This window comes from Neoarthrinium moseri (assembly GCF_022829205.1).
Source record: "Neoarthrinium moseri strain CBS 164.80 chromosome Unknown scaffold3_Wmoseri_CBS_16480, whole genome shotgun sequence".
Classification (NCBI taxonomy): domain Eukaryota; kingdom Fungi; phylum Ascomycota; class Sordariomycetes; order Amphisphaeriales; family Apiosporaceae; genus Neoarthrinium; species Neoarthrinium moseri.
The window spans coordinates 26607-42956 of NW_026055117.1; the positions used below are offsets into that span (position 1 = coordinate 26607).

The 16350-nt window shown below is 52.6% G+C and overlaps 7 protein-coding genes across 7 annotated transcripts; 5 read left to right on the forward strand and 2 right to left on the reverse strand.

Moving 5' to 3' along the window:
• Positions 1-284: 284 nt before the first annotated feature.
• JN550_001393 (uncharacterized protein) lies at positions 285-2630 on the forward strand (the record flags this gene model as incomplete). The annotated part of the gene is made up of 2 exons (XM_049312573.1): positions 285-1036; positions 1115-2630. The coding sequence occupies 2 exons, from the start codon at positions 285-287 to the stop codon at positions 2628-2630; spliced, it is 2268 nt and encodes a 755-aa protein (XP_049176244.1).
• A 151-nt stretch (positions 2631-2781) lies between these two features.
• On the reverse strand, positions 2782-4497 carry JN550_001394 (uncharacterized protein; the record flags this gene model as incomplete). Its single annotated transcript, XM_049312574.1, has 3 exons — positions 2782-3562; positions 3625-4354; positions 4455-4497. The coding sequence occupies 3 exons, from the start codon at positions 4495-4497 to the stop codon at positions 2782-2784; spliced, it is 1554 nt and encodes a 517-aa protein (XP_049176245.1).
• A 1190-nt stretch (positions 4498-5687) lies between these two features.
• Positions 5688-6545, forward strand: JN550_001395 (uncharacterized protein; the record flags this gene model as incomplete). Its single annotated transcript, XM_049312575.1, has 1 exon — positions 5688-6545. The coding sequence occupies one exon, from the start codon at positions 5688-5690 to the stop codon at positions 6543-6545; it is 858 nt and encodes a 285-aa protein (XP_049176246.1).
• Positions 6546-6769: 224 nt separating this feature from the next.
• On the reverse strand, positions 6770-8441 carry JN550_001396 (uncharacterized protein; the record flags this gene model as incomplete). Its single annotated transcript, XM_049312576.1, has 2 exons — positions 6770-7960; positions 8013-8441. The coding sequence occupies 2 exons, from the start codon at positions 8439-8441 to the stop codon at positions 6770-6772; spliced, it is 1620 nt and encodes a 539-aa protein (XP_049176247.1).
• A 1156-nt stretch (positions 8442-9597) lies between these two features.
• JN550_001397 (uncharacterized protein) lies at positions 9598-10716 on the forward strand (the record flags this gene model as incomplete). Its single annotated transcript, XM_049312577.1, has 1 exon — positions 9598-10716. One exon carries the CDS (start codon positions 9598-9600, stop codon positions 10714-10716), a length of 1119 nt encoding a protein of 372 aa, XP_049176248.1.
• A 926-nt stretch (positions 10717-11642) lies between these two features.
• On the forward strand, positions 11643-12515 carry JN550_001398 (uncharacterized protein; the record flags this gene model as incomplete). The annotated part of the gene is made up of 2 exons (XM_049312578.1): positions 11643-12446; positions 12495-12515. The coding sequence occupies 2 exons, from the start codon at positions 11643-11645 to the stop codon at positions 12513-12515; spliced, it is 825 nt and encodes a 274-aa protein (XP_049176249.1).
• A 2573-nt stretch (positions 12516-15088) lies between these two features.
• On the forward strand, positions 15089-15917 carry JN550_001399 (uncharacterized protein; the record flags this gene model as incomplete). Its single annotated transcript, XM_049312579.1, has 2 exons — positions 15089-15283; positions 15333-15917. The coding sequence occupies 2 exons, from the start codon at positions 15089-15091 to the stop codon at positions 15915-15917; spliced, it is 780 nt and encodes a 259-aa protein (XP_049176250.1).
• Positions 15918-16350: the final 433 nt, after the last annotated feature.

Below are 16350 nucleotides of genomic sequence, written 5' to 3' on the forward strand. Positions count from 1 at the left end.
ATCTGGCCACCCCCAAAGCGGGCTCACCTCCCGGACCCATGATATGCCTGCAGAAGGACCCCCTGCCTGCATGAATGGTGACATAGTCGAACGGCTTCCCCACTTCCAACGGAAGGGAACGGATGCGAACGCAAACATGGGAGCTCTGGGGAGAATATAAACATGGCGGCCCGTGTCCCAAGACGCGAAGCTGTGCCGTCTGGGCTCCCGGTCTGCTACTCTTCCAACCCGTAGCCAGTTGAGTCAATTGGTCGGTAGCTTGTCGTGGTACTCTTCTCTCAGCTATGAAGACGTCTGTGGCCATCAGCACCGCGGTGCTGGGCTTTGCCAGCACACTCGTCGCTGCTCAGTATAATACTACCGCGACCACAACCGCTACTCCGACACAGGAGCCATGTGCTCTTGTCAGCGCGTCGTGGGTCGCCCAGACTGCGACGACACCGACCCCCACGGTGGAGGCAGCTCTGGCCTACCAGTGTCTGAACAGTGTTCCTATCAACAAGGAATCGGCACTGAAGTTCCTGGACGCCCTTGTTCCTTACCTCGAATGGCAATCGGACACCGCGTTCAAGAAGAACCCACCAGCTGATTATTTCTATCCGCCTTATGACCTATGGGCCGAGCTGGCCAGAATCCGAGAAGGTGTAGCGGCCGACGCGTATCCCAATGAGTATTCGTGGCAAGCAGACCTGTACAATAGCGCCTGGGCTCCTGGCCACGATGGTCACCTGATCGTCTACACCGACGTCTTGACTATCGCCGTGGAGTGGGCCAGGCAGTGGGCCCTGGTATCGATCAGCGAGGACGGCAGCTCCTTGCCTGTGATCAAGGTGTATGGTGACGTTCTCGCGTCCCCTGAGACGGCATCTGTGGTCAAGCTCATCAACGGTGTTGATGCTGCAACTTTCCTCGGCGATTGGATCTTCAAGATGTCCAGCAACCAGGAACCGGACTCCGCCTACAACTCGTTGTTCTTCTCAAAGGCATACAACCAGTCTGGAAACCAGGGCTACTTCAAGTCCGGCGGTCGCCCCAGGTACGTTGTTGAAACTGCTCTGCTGCCCATAACCTAAAACTTCCTTGATTCCATTTAGAATACTAATATTCGCTTCAGATATGTCTACCCTGATGCGGAGACCACACTCACGTTTGAGAACGGAACCGAGGTAACTCTGCCCAATGTTGCCAGACTCAAGGGCGATTGGAGGGGTGTCACAGATGGAGCAGCCTTCTTGTCCAGATTTGCTCGCAATGCGGTTCCGTCAACTACTGCCTCAGCAAGCTCTCTTCCCTCGCAAACCGCTACGAGTACAATTGAATCGCTCACGACTACGGCTTCACCATCGATTGCCGCAGCGTCGACCTCTGTTCCTGGATACCCGGCGCCATACATAATCTCCAGTGACAGAATCGTTTCCGGCTATTTCCTGGAAGGCGAGGGTTTCGAGGATGTCGCTGTCCTGGCAATGACATCGTTTTCCCCTAGCAACCCTCCCGAGTTCCAGCAGGTCGTGCAGGACTTCTTTGAGGCTGCTGTCGCTGCCGGGAAGAAGAAGATTGTGCTCGATGTCCAGACCAACGGTGGCGGCTACATCTTCCAAGGATACGATACCTTCCGCCAGCTCTTCCCCGATATTGTCCAGAACGGTACCGGACGCTGGAGGAACTCTGCCGGCTTTGACGCCGTTGCCAACGTGACTTCAGCTGTCTGTGCTGACTTCGACCCCCTGACCGCCGATGCCGCCTTGATTTTCCAGTGCAATGCTGTGTGGAACTGGCAGTATGACATCGACGTCTCGGATAACAACTTCAAGTCCTATGAGGACAAATTCGGCCCCATCGAGTTCAATGGCGACCAGTATACCGACGTGATGCAGTGGAACTTCAGCAACCCCTTAGACACAAGCAACACTACATTCGGAATTGGATATGACGTTACCGGCTACGGCAGCCGTGACAACTTCAAGCGGCCTTTCGGCGGCCCAGAGAACATTGTTCTATTGCTCGATGGGTATTGTGCTTCGACCTGTACCTTGTTCTCCCAGTTTTTGAAGTGGGATGCCGGAGTTAAGTCGATTGCCATGGGTGGGCGGCCCAAGGAAGGACCAATCCAGGGAGTTGGTGGTGTCAAGGGCTCGCAGAGTTATTCCTTCTCAGGAGTATATGACCTCGTCAACACGACCAAGGGCTACACCAACGACACCGAGCTTCTTGCAGAACTCGACAGATACTCCGACTACGTCTTCGACAGAGCCTTGACCCTGAACCTGAACGTCAAGGATGAGATCCTCCCCCCGAATCTCGAGGATGGAACCCCTGCACAGTACATTGCCGAGTATGCCGACTGCCGTCTCTACTGGACCGAGGATATGCACACGGACATCACGAACCTGTGGAAGGCGGCTGCCACGGCTGCCTTCAACGGCGGAAAGTGTGCCTCTGGCGGCTTCGACTCGGCGCCGGCAACGAGACGCAGCGCTGATCGTCCGGCTCCCTTCAACAAGGGCAGAATCACATTGCCCGTGAAGACCCCTGAGAGGGTCCCTGTTGCTAGCATCGCGAAGCGGACAATCAGTGACAAGGTCCACAAGCTGATGATGGAGCAGCAGCACATGATGGTAATAGACTGAGGGAACTGAAGTTTGTTACTGATTAATCTCCATAATAATACACATTACAAGTTTCTATGCCAAAATGAAGATGAGTAAGGTTCTGGTGAAAATACGAAACTGATGAACACAAAGGGATATCACAAAGAAGTGCGAAAACAGTTTCCTAGCATCATAGCCCCAGCAGCTGCTTCTCACGGGTCGACAATTCTAGCTTGCCACTTGATACCCTAAGGACGGTCTCCCTTGCGAGGTCCTCATTCTTCCCACGCCCCAGCAGCCTCCACTGTGCGCTACTTGTGACATCGAAATATACTGCACTGAGCACACTGAGGGATTGCAGAGGCCGGCCACTGGTGAACACCTGGCCCAGCAGCCTCCCAAATGTCGGGTTCGCCCCCAGGGGCGCCAGGAGACTGTCGATATACGGCACGTACGTCTCCGTGTTGACATGGCGCTCCGAGCGGACGTACGTCTTGGCGTGCCAGGCCTGCCACGCGCGGATCTCCTTGAGCAGCTTCTCACCCCTCGGGATGGTGATGTTGCCCGCGATCACGCCGACAGCTAACCGTGCCTGGGCCTCCATTGTCGGCGGAGACGGGCCCGCCTGCTCGATGTAGCCCACAAAGTATAGATTGTCATGGCGTGCGGGGATGACCAACTTGTACAAGTCAGCCTCGAACTCAGGGGTATCGGCATTGCTGAGAACGTTTCCGGGAAGATATGGGCGCTCCCGCTTGTAGCCTGTGCAGGTGATGATTACGTCCGCCTCCAGAGTCTCGCCGTTCGTGAGTTTCAATCCAGTCTCTAAGAAGTTTTCTACGCTGGCTCTGTGGACTTTGATCACGCCGTGGCGCACCTTCTCGATGAACTCGGTGCGGATAGTAGGATTCTGCTGCATGAGCTTGTGGTCCGGCTGGAGCTCCTTCGGATGCTTGCCTTGAACAAAATTGCTGTGAACAAACGGTTAGTCGATCTGGATCAGGTCATCTTCGGCAAGGGGCATAGATCATACAGCAACGTCGTGTTGAGCCATTCGGCCACCGAGGATGGGAGCCAGACTTGCGAGGCCCGGCTGTCCCATGCCTCGACGGGCTTACCCAGCGCATATCGTGGAATTACCCATGTGCCACGCCGGGTGATGACATGCACCTCCTTGCATCCAGGTGCAAGTTCACAGGCAAGATCAATTGCTGCGGACCCCGAGCCAATGAGAACGACACGCTTGCCCTCGAACCTCCCAGGTTTTCTGTAGTAGTGACTGTGCAAAAACTCGCCCCGGAACGATTCCCTGTCCTTGAAATCGGGGATGATTGGAATTGAGTTGATGCCCGTAGCCGAGATGAGAACATCGTATTCTCTTTCCTGCGGTTTGCAGCCATCTTCCTGGAACTTGACTATCCATTTGCCTTCCGCATCTTGCGTGCAGTCAATGACCTTGGTTCGCAAGCTGATGTGCTTGTGCAAGCCGAAGTGATCAGCATAGTCGAGAATGTACCGGTGCATCTCTCGATGGGAGAAGTAGTCGCCATGCCGGGCAGGATCAATGGGGAAATCGCTAAAGGCAGTCGTATCGCGGCACGAGTTGAGCACCACGCCATCGTACATGGAAGACTGCAGCTCGCCTTTCTCGTCCGGCCCCGCCTGGTACGCCCATTGTCCGCCTATTTCAGCTCGGCTCTCAAGGACTTCAACGTCCAACCCCTCGGCCAGACACTCCTTCAGCGACACCAGGCCAGATATGCCTTGAAGATCGGATCAGCTCAGTTCGTATGCGATTCAGGGGCTGCACCGCCAGCCGTGCTGTAGCCAGGGCACATGGGGGTTGCCACTGCATGAACGTACCTGCGCCGATAATTGCGACTCGCTTCTTAGCGATGGTCGCCATTGAGACTCTTAACTCTGTGACTGGGTATCTTACAGATTTCACGTTTACGCCCGGTGCAGAGGATTTCTGCTTGCTGCTGCAGTCAAGGGGCGGATTGCTTTTGTAAGCGCTAAACAATCATTTGAGATTTGGCCCTGGGCTCCATCCCGCGTCAGCACGCGGCCGCTTCAGCATTCGTCCCCAGGTATTCATTCGGCGCCATAAAATGAGGCTCTACCCACTGCAGGTGGGCGGTTGCTAGGCTGATGCGCGCCATCCCATTACAGCATCGCGATAACTCCGAGCAGATGAGGCTGTTGTCCCGTAGCTGTTATACGGCCGTTGAAACCAGTAGATTTCTTTGCACTGTTACTCCTCTCTTCTTACAATGTATCACCCTGGTTGTTCATAATTGATTTACACAGCTTCCTTGATAATCTTTGAGAACTTGGCAAGCGTCAGGCTTCCGACGCGGATGCAGAAAGCCGAACAATGGCTTCCACCCCACCATGGCTAAGGCGTTGGAATGATCATCCTCGAAGTTGCGCATCCATGTTTGCGTCTACATTCGCGGCTGGACCGTTTATATGCAGATCTTATGGTTTGGAGTGAGCAGTTCCCGCTTGGAACCCCATTCCCCTGCGATATGCACACGGCAACGATGAAGCGCGCGAGAGAAGGCCAGGCAACATTTGATCTTTAATTCTACTTTGACAATCACAACGCTTTGTCAAGAGTGAAGGCTAGCGGACTTGTCCCTAAAAGTGGATGATGTCTCTTATCAGGGTTCCGGGGGGTGCCGCCTCGGACCGCGGCGGTCACATTAGCGTGAAAATTTCCCTCACGGCACCCCCAAAGGCCCTGAAACCTGCCCTGTCAGGCCGGGTGAAGTTGAAGGCCAAGGAGTCACGATGCCGACTTCGGTCTAGGCCCGATGGCGGAATTACAATAGCTGAAGCATTTCTGCGCATTTTGCCGCTACCCGGACGCAAACGCCTTTATTAAAGAAGACGAAACCCATGTCGCAGTCATAGACGAGGTTGCTCCCAGGTCTTGACCAGATACCTCGTGAAACTACGTCCACCTTATTTAACTTTCCGGACCCCTGAGTCCCGGCCACTCAAAAGAGCTCCAGGGAACAACACCTCCTGCAACTGGGAAAAGCTTCAGCAAATCATAGCCCTAGCGCACCCGCTAGCGACCTCGTAACAATGGCTCCCGAGCCTGTACTCCCGACGTCCAACAACACGTCCTCGACGGCCTCCGTCTCGTCCGCGCGGCAGGAGGCGCCGGCCAGGACGCCGCTCCTGGCCCGCCTGCGCGAGGATATCAGCCTGCAGTATGCCGACATCCCCGTGTGCCTCTGCAGCCTGGTGTCGGGGCTGTCCGACAGCGTGGCCTTCAACGCCAGCTCCGTCTTCGTGTCCATGCAGACGGGCAACACGGTATTCCTGGCGCTCGGCACCGCGGGCCTGCCGGCCAACGTGCCCATGCTCTGGCTCAAGGCGCTCTGCTCCATCGTCGCCTTCATGCTCGGCGTGTACTGCTTCGGCCAGTCGCGCCACTTCCGGCCCATGGCCAAGGGCACGCTGGCCGGCAGCTTCCTGGTCCAGTCCGTGGCCATCTTCGCCGCGGCGGCCCTCGCGCAGGGCGGCGTGGTCCCCGCCTTTGGCTGGCTCAGCGTCGCTGAGGAGCTGGCGGAGGAGAGAGACGCGGACCTCAAGGCGTTAGGCCCGATCATCCTATTAGCGTTCCAGTTCGGAGGTCAGATTTGCACCAGCAGAATCTTGGGCTTCAACGAAGTCCCCACAAACGTGCTCACCAGTGTCTACTGCGACTTGTTCAACGACCCGAAGCTGTTCGCACCGTGGAGCGAGAACCCGAAGAGGAATCGCCGGGCATCGGCAGTGGTACTCATGCTCGTCGGCGCCGTAGCTGGTGGTTGGTTAGCAAAGAGCAACGCAGGAATGAGCACAGCGCTGTGGATTGCAGGGGCTATCAAATTCGGCATCGCGGTTGCATGGGTGCTGTGGAAGCCCAAGGAGATTGGAGCAGTAGAGAAGAAGTAAGAGCCATCAGAGACAGTTCGCTGGCCAAACGTCTCACAGTAATACAACCAGAGACCAAGACATAGAGGTAGACACAGGGAGATCAGAAATAGAGTGAATAGAATAGAGCAAAGCGTGGATGCTAGAAGCTGATATTAATTCTATCTTATCATGGTCATACTTGCAATATTCGTAAATAAGTCGTGTCGTCAAAGCCGCCTACTGAGCTTATTCCCGATGGTTGTTCAGTACACATATCGGAAGTTCGGGTTCTCGCGATCAGTCAAGTCCTCGAAGGCGTGCACCATCCGCTCATCCCGAGCCTCGTGCACACCAGCCGCCGCTATCTCGTCACGCTTCTTGTTCTGGTGCTTCAGGTGCCATCTAAAGAAGAGAATGATAAAGACGAGCAGTACATAGCATCCCATATGGGTAGCAAAGGCGATGAAGTAGCGAGGACCGTTGTATGCGAGGAAAACTTGAGGACCGACAGCATTTCCAACGGCCCAGAAGATGAAGTTGAGCGCAACTACGACGGACTTCTTGGTTTGCCCGCCAACGTTTCGGGACATCATCGAGAGACCAAGAGTCTGGGCAGACCAGAAAGACAAGGTGATATAGTAGCTGATGAGAAGACCAGCATGTTGGGCACGAGTCTCATTCGGTAGGGCCATGAGGAGTGCTGTGCCCACGAACGATGGGACCACGAAGGCCAGCATCGTGAGGCAGTTCTGGTTGTACTTCTTGACAAGCCAAACCGAGCCCATGAGCACAATGATGATGTAAACACCCAAGACCATGGACAGGAGTTGAGTCTGCAGGACGGAGAATCCGAACGAATTGATGATGATGCCCGAGAATGAGCCCAGGCCACTGGTAGGCAGTGTTGTGCAAAGCTGGATGCCTGCGTAGCACCAGGTCTGTGGGTCTGTCAAAGCATCGTAAACTTGATACTTCTTGAATTCGCGGTTCTGAATTCCGGTCTGGTTGGAACGGACGCGCTCGACCATCAATCGCTTGTCCTCTTCCGAGAAGCACTTGGCTCGCATAGGAGAGTCGGGCATCCACCATCCAACGAAAACCGCGAAGATGACCGAGATGATGCCGTAGGTCAGGAACAGCCATTGCCAGCTCCTCAGAGGGCCGGTAGTGATGAGCGAGAAGCAAAAGGCCAAAAGGCCGCCCACGATTTGTTGAGCTCCATTCATCATGTACCAGTAGGTGACCCTTGCGGCTTGCTCCTCTCGCCTGTACCATACTGACGAGAGGACGACGAAAGCAGGTTGGCAAGCAGACTCGAAGATTCCGAGCAACGTTCGGACGGTCACAAGGCCTTTGAAGCTGTTACAGGCTGCATGACAGGCTAGCACAGTTCCCCACGCGCCAATAGAGAAGGAGAGATACTTGGCCACGGGGACTCGGGCAATGATATAGTTCTACAAACGGCTGTCAGTACCACCGTCAACGCAGGGATGGCGCCTATCTTACCTGTGGATATTCGACAATCAAGATCGCGATGTAAATACAGGTCGTCAGCCAGTTGTAATCCTGTCCAGAAAGACCGGTGTGATCTCTGATGCCCATGATAGAGGCGAATGTCAAGGTGCCCTTGTCTATCGCCTGGAGGAAATAAGTCGTAATCATGACAACCAGCACACGCTTGTCGATCATTCTGCGCAGCCTGGTGTTCTCAGCTTCAGAGATCACAATAGAAGTAGCACCAGCATATTGCGCCAACTCCTTGTCGATATTGTTGTAGTTGGTGTGCCCAGTCTTTTCCAGCTCGTCGGCATGAGGCTCGATGTCATGGGATTTCTTCGACTTTCTGTCCGACTGAAAAGACTTCCTAATCTCGCCAGGGGTCGGAGCTGCTGCTGGCTGCACCAGGTCGGGGTCGGGAACCTCCAAGGTCGTCATCATGAGTCCGCTGGTGACTGAGCGCAAAAGCAGGGCAATCTCAGATCTAGGAAGGAGAGCTACACGAAGTCGTCTTTACAGAGGAGAAAGGGAAAACCTGGTGATAATCTGGCGGCAGGGGCAGTTCTTTTTATCCCCATAGACCAAAATTCCCAGCCTATTCCCAACCCCATGGGAAAGTAACCCAAAGGTTGCAGTGTATGGCACCATCAGCTGCTCCCGGTTCGCTGGATCCACCAAGCCACAAAAAAGCTTAGCAGCGGTACAATGAAGGACGAGCCGGAACAGAGCATGGGTCAGGGGGATGTCATCGATTGACCAAGGGGCGTCACCCCATGTTGCCGTCGGGCTGGCCTCTGGTTGGAGGTTTCGACGGTTAGCTCGACTGATTCGCCAGCCAGCTGCTATGGGCAGCAAACTGCAATCTGGAGAGGACAGTAAGCGGGCCTCACTAGGCCGAGAATCTGGGGTCTGGTCTGGGGAGCAATGGGGATCACTTCAGAAGCGAGGGGACCCCACACCCCAAAAACCCCAACTTCGAGATTCGCTGGTTGGCTGTAAATGACCACTGGCCGTTTATGGCAGCGTGGTTCCAAGCGTGATCGGCATGCGGCGAACCTCGGCGATCGTCCCGGTGCAACGCTGGCCATGGGTGCGGGAAGTGCCAATTGCCAATGGATGAATTGGCCTTCTTGGTTCTCGCTATGCTCGCTACTCCGCAGCCCGAGATCGCATCCAAGCTGACGACCGTTCTGTTCCATGCACAAGTTGCAAGCGGTTATTGTATACCCCCCACAACGCCAAGCCGCCCAAACGGGAGCGTCATGAGCAGACAACTTCGGCGGGTATCTGCCCGAATGCCTACTGTCGGACTTGCGCCCGGTTTCTCCACCACTGACATTACGAGACTGCTACTTGAGGCACAAAGGCGCCCGCTGGCCATTTCTACTGTACGTATCCTGCTCGCGCTGTCGTGCCAGGTCGATAGCTCAGGGAGTTCTATTTCACACGCGCGATTCGCTGACACATCTCTACCCCTGCATCTCACGCTTGTAAGCTCCTTGCTGCCGTTGTCTCAGTCGTCGCTACCACCGACCTATCATCTTACACGCAGTTCCTAGATCGCCTGACTGTCTTCTCAATTCGGTAACTCACGATGCCTGCCGAAGTTCACGGCATCAAGTCCAGCGATGTCCACGCCAAGATCCAATTGTTGATTGATGGCATGGTCAACATCAAGGACGAGACAGGAGAGTTCTTGTTAACATTGGCTGATGGCCGAGTCATTGACACAAAGGGGTGGAACGACTGGGAATGGACTCACGGAATTGGCCTCAACGGCATTTGGGCGTACTACAACCTGACTGGGGATGAGAAGTACCTCAAGATCATTGAAGACTGGTTTGCGAACCGCTTCGCTGCAGGGGGTACCAGCAAGAACATCAACACAATGTCTGTGTTCCTGTCATTGGCTCACGTCTACGAGAAGACGGGCAATCAGACCTACCTGCCGTGGCTAGACGGCTGGGCCGAATGGGCCATGCACGATCTCGAGAGAACCAAGTACGGTGGTATGCAGCACATCACCTATGTAGATATCAACGAGGAGCAATTGTGGGACGATACTCTCATGATGACCGTGGTGCCTCTGGCAAAGATCGGCAAGCTGCTCAACCGGCCACACTACATCGAAGAGGCGAAGAGGCAGTTTCTGTTACACATCAAGTATCTGTTTGATAACAAGACCGGCCTCTTCTTCCACGGCTGGTGCTTCAAGGACGGCGGTCACAACTTTGCGAACGCGCGGTGGGCAAGAGGCAACGCGTGGATCACCATCGTCATTCCGGAGTTCCTCGAGCTGCTGAATCTGTCGCCGGACGACGCATTCCATGTCCACCTCGTGGACACGTTAAAGGCACAAGTCGAGGGCCTGGTCCCGCTGCAGGCCGAGTCGGGCCTGTGGCGGACGGTCCTAGATAAGCCCGAGTCGGAAGGCTCATATCAAGAAGCTAGCGCTGCGGCCGGTTTCGCCTTTGGTATGCTCAAGGGCCTGCGGAAACGGTATCTTGGCAAGGAGTATGAGCAGGTCGCGATCAAAGCCGTCAAGGCCATTCTCGAGAACGTCGACAAGGATGGCGAGCTCCTGCAGACCAGCTTCGGAACGGGTATGGGTCATGACCTACAGCACTACTACGACATTCCCATCACCAGTATGCCTTATGGCCAGGCCATGGCCATTATAGCCTTGGTCGAGTTCCTTCATGTTTTTATCTAGATACGGTGCCTGTTGAGATCTTGAGGGAGCGATATAGGAATTTAGCTACAGCGAAACATTACCAACCTTCCAGATAGGTTCATACGTCGTGTCAATGCACTTCTTCGGTAGATATCATTGATCAGAGCTAATCATCTGTGAGTAAGAATATACTTGTGTTGGTATTCAAATTCATCCACAGCTCTGATTCCTTATACGGGCCCATTTGACCTGATATCCACGTCATTTGGGGGGTCGGTCTGATAGAAAGTGGCAATCAAATCATATTCTCTACTGCGTTTTCGGTTCTACTTCATCTCCCTAGCAGTAATATCATAGCCCTTGATCAATTGTAAGGCCAGATCAGTATTATTGATATGTATAACACACCACAACGAACCAGATAATCTATGTCGTATCGAATTATGACTCGGAGAAAATGCGCATAAATGGCCAGTCTTGCCGTTACAACTGGGCTTTGTTGTATACCGCGTTTGATACACCGTTGATATCATGAAGAATCAAGAAGTGGCGAACAATGGAGTTCGCAAAGACTAGTAAGAAGAGATCCAACTTTGGCTTATTTTGAGGACTCTAGATTCAATGCAGTCTACGCCAAGTCTTGAACCGGCGTCTAACAATCCCGTCTGAGTTTTGCTAACATCCTCGCATATAGCAAAGTGGATTGGAAGGTAATTGCCACTCTCAACACTATTAAAAAGGCTGAATTTGGCCGCACCCACCGACTTACCAAAATGCCTAAAACAGAATCACTCACTGACCAGATTGAAAAAAGGATTCGCCAATAGAGTCATTCTTGACGCAAATTTTCCATGTAAATATAAGCGAGAACATTCTTCTAGCCCAGTCTAGGTATGAACTTAAGATTCATTGAACTCATCATCTCCATTACACCCCACAAACACCAAGGGAGAAGCACTTTGACCATGCCGACATCTTCTCGTCACTCCGGCAGCAGACATTCCAATACTAGTGGCTCCCGTGGCAGAGGTGCGCCTGCTGATGGTTCATATGTCGCGGGCACATACCCTGCTGATACGCCGGCTGAAGATGCACCGGCTGGAGATGCACCAACGGGGCGTGGATACTTCGGTGTTATTGACCATTCTGGTGTATACACTGTCAGGGGTGCACACGGTTCCACATACTCCGATGCTGCATACTCTAGCGGTACAGATCTAGGGGATGCATCATACGGTGATGCATCCTCTTGGGGTGCATTTTCTGGCGCTACATATCTTCACAGCACACCATCGATTGCTGCATTCTCTGATGCTGCAAATCTCGGCGGCTTACGATATAATGCTGCAAACGCATTCTCTGGCGGTGTGAATCTTGGCAGCACACCATTGGGAGCTACATCCTCTAACGCTACAAATGTCAGCGGTACATCATCTGGTGATGCATACTCGGGTAATGTATTCCCTGGTGGTGGGGGCGGATCTTTTGCAGTTGAGTCGTCTGGTGTTGCATCGTCTGATGTTCCGCTGTCTGGTGGTGTGTCTTCTGTCGACACACCCTCTAGTGTTATTCCCTCTGATGACAGACGTTCTGGCCGTGTATCGTCCGGTAGTGCACGTACTGTTTACGTGTCTTATGATGGCAAACATAAAAATTTCCCTGATAGTGGCGGCGGCGGCGGGTGGAATAAGTACCGCTGCAAGTTTCATGATGACTTTAATTGTCCGCGGTGGGTATATTGCAATGGCACTGCCTGCGCGTCATGCTGTGTAAGTACCATATTCCTGGTAACTGAACTACGGCTAACTAGCTATCAGGCTATGGGCAGGGATGGATGATTGTTGTTGTTGTTGTTGTTGTTGTCGTCGAAGGGGCTGGAATTTTATGAATCATGTGATTCTCGTGTGTGCAAAGCTTAGGACATCGTATTCCAAAAACAGAGGCACGGGGTTATTTGCTACATGGACGAGTCAGGTGCAGTTCGGAATCCTAGGCTAAGGCTACATCAGAAATACGCTTGTCTATTCCTGAGAGTCTGTGAATGACGTTTCACCTTCTTGAATTGCATTACGTTTGGGTTCTAATCAGGTCGTAGTTAGTACATGCCTCAAAGCGTCTAAGCGGTATGTGTTCACTCCTAAACCCCTATTTACGTACTAGCCATCCCTGAGAAGTCTTAGAGAGCTCTATCAAGAGCATAATGGCCATTCAGTGCCTTTGCTGTTTCGCGCGAAAGCCTCAAGCCGGAGACTTGGGTGGAACAACGTCGCGATGCAGCCATGTACTTCGGGCTCAGTTTTGGGACCAGTATTCCTGCAGCCATTTTCTGTATATAACTGTGAGTCTTGAGAATTAACAACCAGAAATTTAGCAAACTCCGTCGTCGTGTTTCTTATCGGGGATTTGATAAATACTTTAGACTAAGTAGGTCTGGACTCCTGGGAATCATAGTCTTGCTGGTCTTCGCTCATACAATCTTAGGCAGGTATTACAGATGCTATGACCGAAGTCAAGAACATTGGATATCATACGTCCTTGAAAGCCAAATAATACGATGAGTGTTGGATATGGGCTTTGTATACAGGACGAAGCTATGCAGCACGCACCTAGTGTGCCGCGCAGACATTACGATGAAAAGAAGCTCGGCATTGGATCCAGACTCATATCCCACCACATTTCGTGTGGCTCCTCCGGCCTCTGCAATGGCTCAAGAGCTTTGGCCCACATGTCTTTCAGGTCTGATATCTTTTGGCGCATATATGTCTCGTGGCTTTCCTGCGCCTTGTGTCTAGCAGCGAGAGCCTCTTCCATTCTAACTATAATGTCGAACATGTCTACAAGAGAGACTTCGCTATCGGATGTGCTATTCTGGCGGCTGATTATCAAAGTGAATATTCTATTCTCTTCGTCGGACTCGGATATCTTACAATCTTTGTTCTCCCAGGCCGTGCAGTGTGGCTTGTGGAATTGGAAGTGAGGGTGATTGACCGCGTTTCTGTTGATCCGGAGCTTGCGGGGCCAGTGTAATCATAGTCGGATCTACAGTTGATGCTGAATGGGAATGAGGGCTCCCAGGTAGGTGGTACATCGGAAGGTAGCGTCCTTGACGCAGCCTGCGTAGCCTGGAAGCTCTCAACTGTCGTCGCTTGCTGATACGGTGCTCCATCAGGAAACCCAAAGAAGAAAATGGTGTGATGAAAGGTTCCAAGGGTCTGTAGACTGAGGTGATGGACTCTTTATGCAAACCGAGAGTTTGTGGCTAACGTTGCGGACGTAGATTGCAATCGCCACTCTTGGATCATTAAATCGCGTGAATCATCGCTTTGGCCATAGCGCGTCCAAACCACTCAGGTGACCACAGATACATTCTGAAGTTGACGACACTGGGTTGACTAGACAGTGTGGTCATCACTACTATCGATGCATCTGCTGGTGCGCCAGATGGAAGTCCATCTGCACATATGCACATTGATGCCAGTACTGGCAGACAAGATGCGACATAAAGAAAACAGCTGACTAAATAAGCACACGAAGCACCATGCTGACGCCGCTTTGAGAGATGAGAAGTACAAGACCAAGAAACGTAGCCAGGAGTTGGTTCCAGGAATCAACAGATGCCAGTTTCTATGTACCTGATTCAGCCGCTGTTTACTGGGTTGGACATCCTTTGTTTGGACAAGCAAACATTTTCTCAATGCGACTGTCTTATGACTTAGAGGAACGAAATCATGTTGGTTGCGATGCTGAGATGGAAAACGACAGTTAATGGCAAGAAAGTTATCTATCTTGGTAGTCAATCACCTCCGAAAAAATATGCCAATGCGGTATTAGAGAGCTTCTCGTCCCTGCTCCATCTTGAAGCCCTGACATTCCTACAGCCAGGTTTGTCGCTGACCAACTTGAAAAAAACCAGGAATCTGTGCTCAGAGGATGCGAGCAAACAACCAGACCAATGTGCCTCTCTGACCAACGAACAATGATAATGGTGACCTGGAGCCGACCAGACGAGAACGGGGCGTGGGTAATTTTTCTCCGCTTGGCCGCGTACAAAAATACAATGTTACAGTAGGAGGTAAGCTAACTATGGGGATATAGTTACTTAGAGCTGGATTTACTTCCATGTGACAACAGATGGAGTCTTGAGACCCAACTGGGGGTCAGTAACCCCGTCAGATGTGGCAATTCGTAACAAAACTTTAGCAAACAATTCGAGAATCCACTTTTAGCTCTTTTGTATGCATCATGTTATCCATCCATACAGTACAGTGTTGGTACCAAAAGCTTGGCGAGCCACGTGAACCATTTGGACAGTTTTTGGCCGTTTTTAGCCCCTCCCCTGGCAGTATCAAAATAGAAACCATTTCGCTCCAGACTCGGTATTGGAATTGGTCCCACGTAATTCAGTTTAAAAATGACGTCAAAGGAGACACTTCGCCAACGAAAAGAATTCCTCAGGAAAAGGGGTCGCGTCTTACACAAGAAAGGCAGAGAATTGCACGACAGAACTGGCACTGAGGTGTGCGTTATCACCAGAAGCCGAGTGGACGGCGATGACACATACATTTGCACGCTTCGAGGTTTCTCGGAGATCCCAGATCGAAATTTGGTGTGGTCCGTCCTTCGGCGTACAAGGCTTACCGACTGACGAGGGGTAGATCTACGAAACTGCTGAGTCTCACTATTCGAGGAAAGGCAGAGGACGCCCACGCCGCGAAGTCTATATGCCGGAAAGGCCGTCTCCACCCAGTCGTACCATGCCGCAACAAGGCAGTGGTGAAATTCTCCCGGTGCCTAACGAATATCGTAATCAACTAGAGGCCGAAGATACGGTGTTCGACGTTGGCGACGTCAATGGGACCACTGCACTGCAGATTGACCCGATGGAACCGACTAGCGCGATCAACATCACTACTACAGCCAGTAACGCAGCGAAACTTTTTGAGAACAGCCTGGAAGCTGGCATAGAGAATATTCGCGAGCTATATCACGGTTCATCTGGCGGTCTGTTCATTAACCAACACGAGGACGATGGCGGATACGTTGGTGGAATGGTTCAAGGTGCTGTCGGCCCCCTCCCCCTCGGTCAGGCTTCAGACGGGAATGGACCTGGTATGAGCGCAGTGGGAGAACATCCACGCATGGGTATGGAACGTACCATCGGTTTACTTGGTTGGAAGAGATACTGCACGCTGGTCAAGATAGCAAACGACTTGGCAGGGCATCTGGATTGTTTGGTATGAGTGAGTTGCTGCATCCACTGTGTACCTTTTTGTACTTTAGTAAATCAACTCCACGCCGCTATAATGGGTCACAGCGCGTACAAGGAATGAGCAGCCGTATTCAACGGGCACGGAACTTGTATGTTACTGACCCCGAATCATCGGGTGTCGCTTAATCAATGGCGGGGAAACCCATCCATCTTGGGCATCTGCATACCGAAGGAAGACTCAAATAATAACTGCAAGAACTCTCAGGGTCGGAAAGCCAACGGAGGTGTCGTCTGCATTCCGTAGCATGCAGGAAGACTGCAAGAGCATGAATGGCCACCTACAATCGCCGCGGACGAGGACAAAGGTATCAAGCGCCCACTACTGCGACGAACGAACAACCAGGCCATTGGCTCCCCACTGCACACGTACCTCAAGTACATGGGCGCTAAGGACGTGGGCGCTA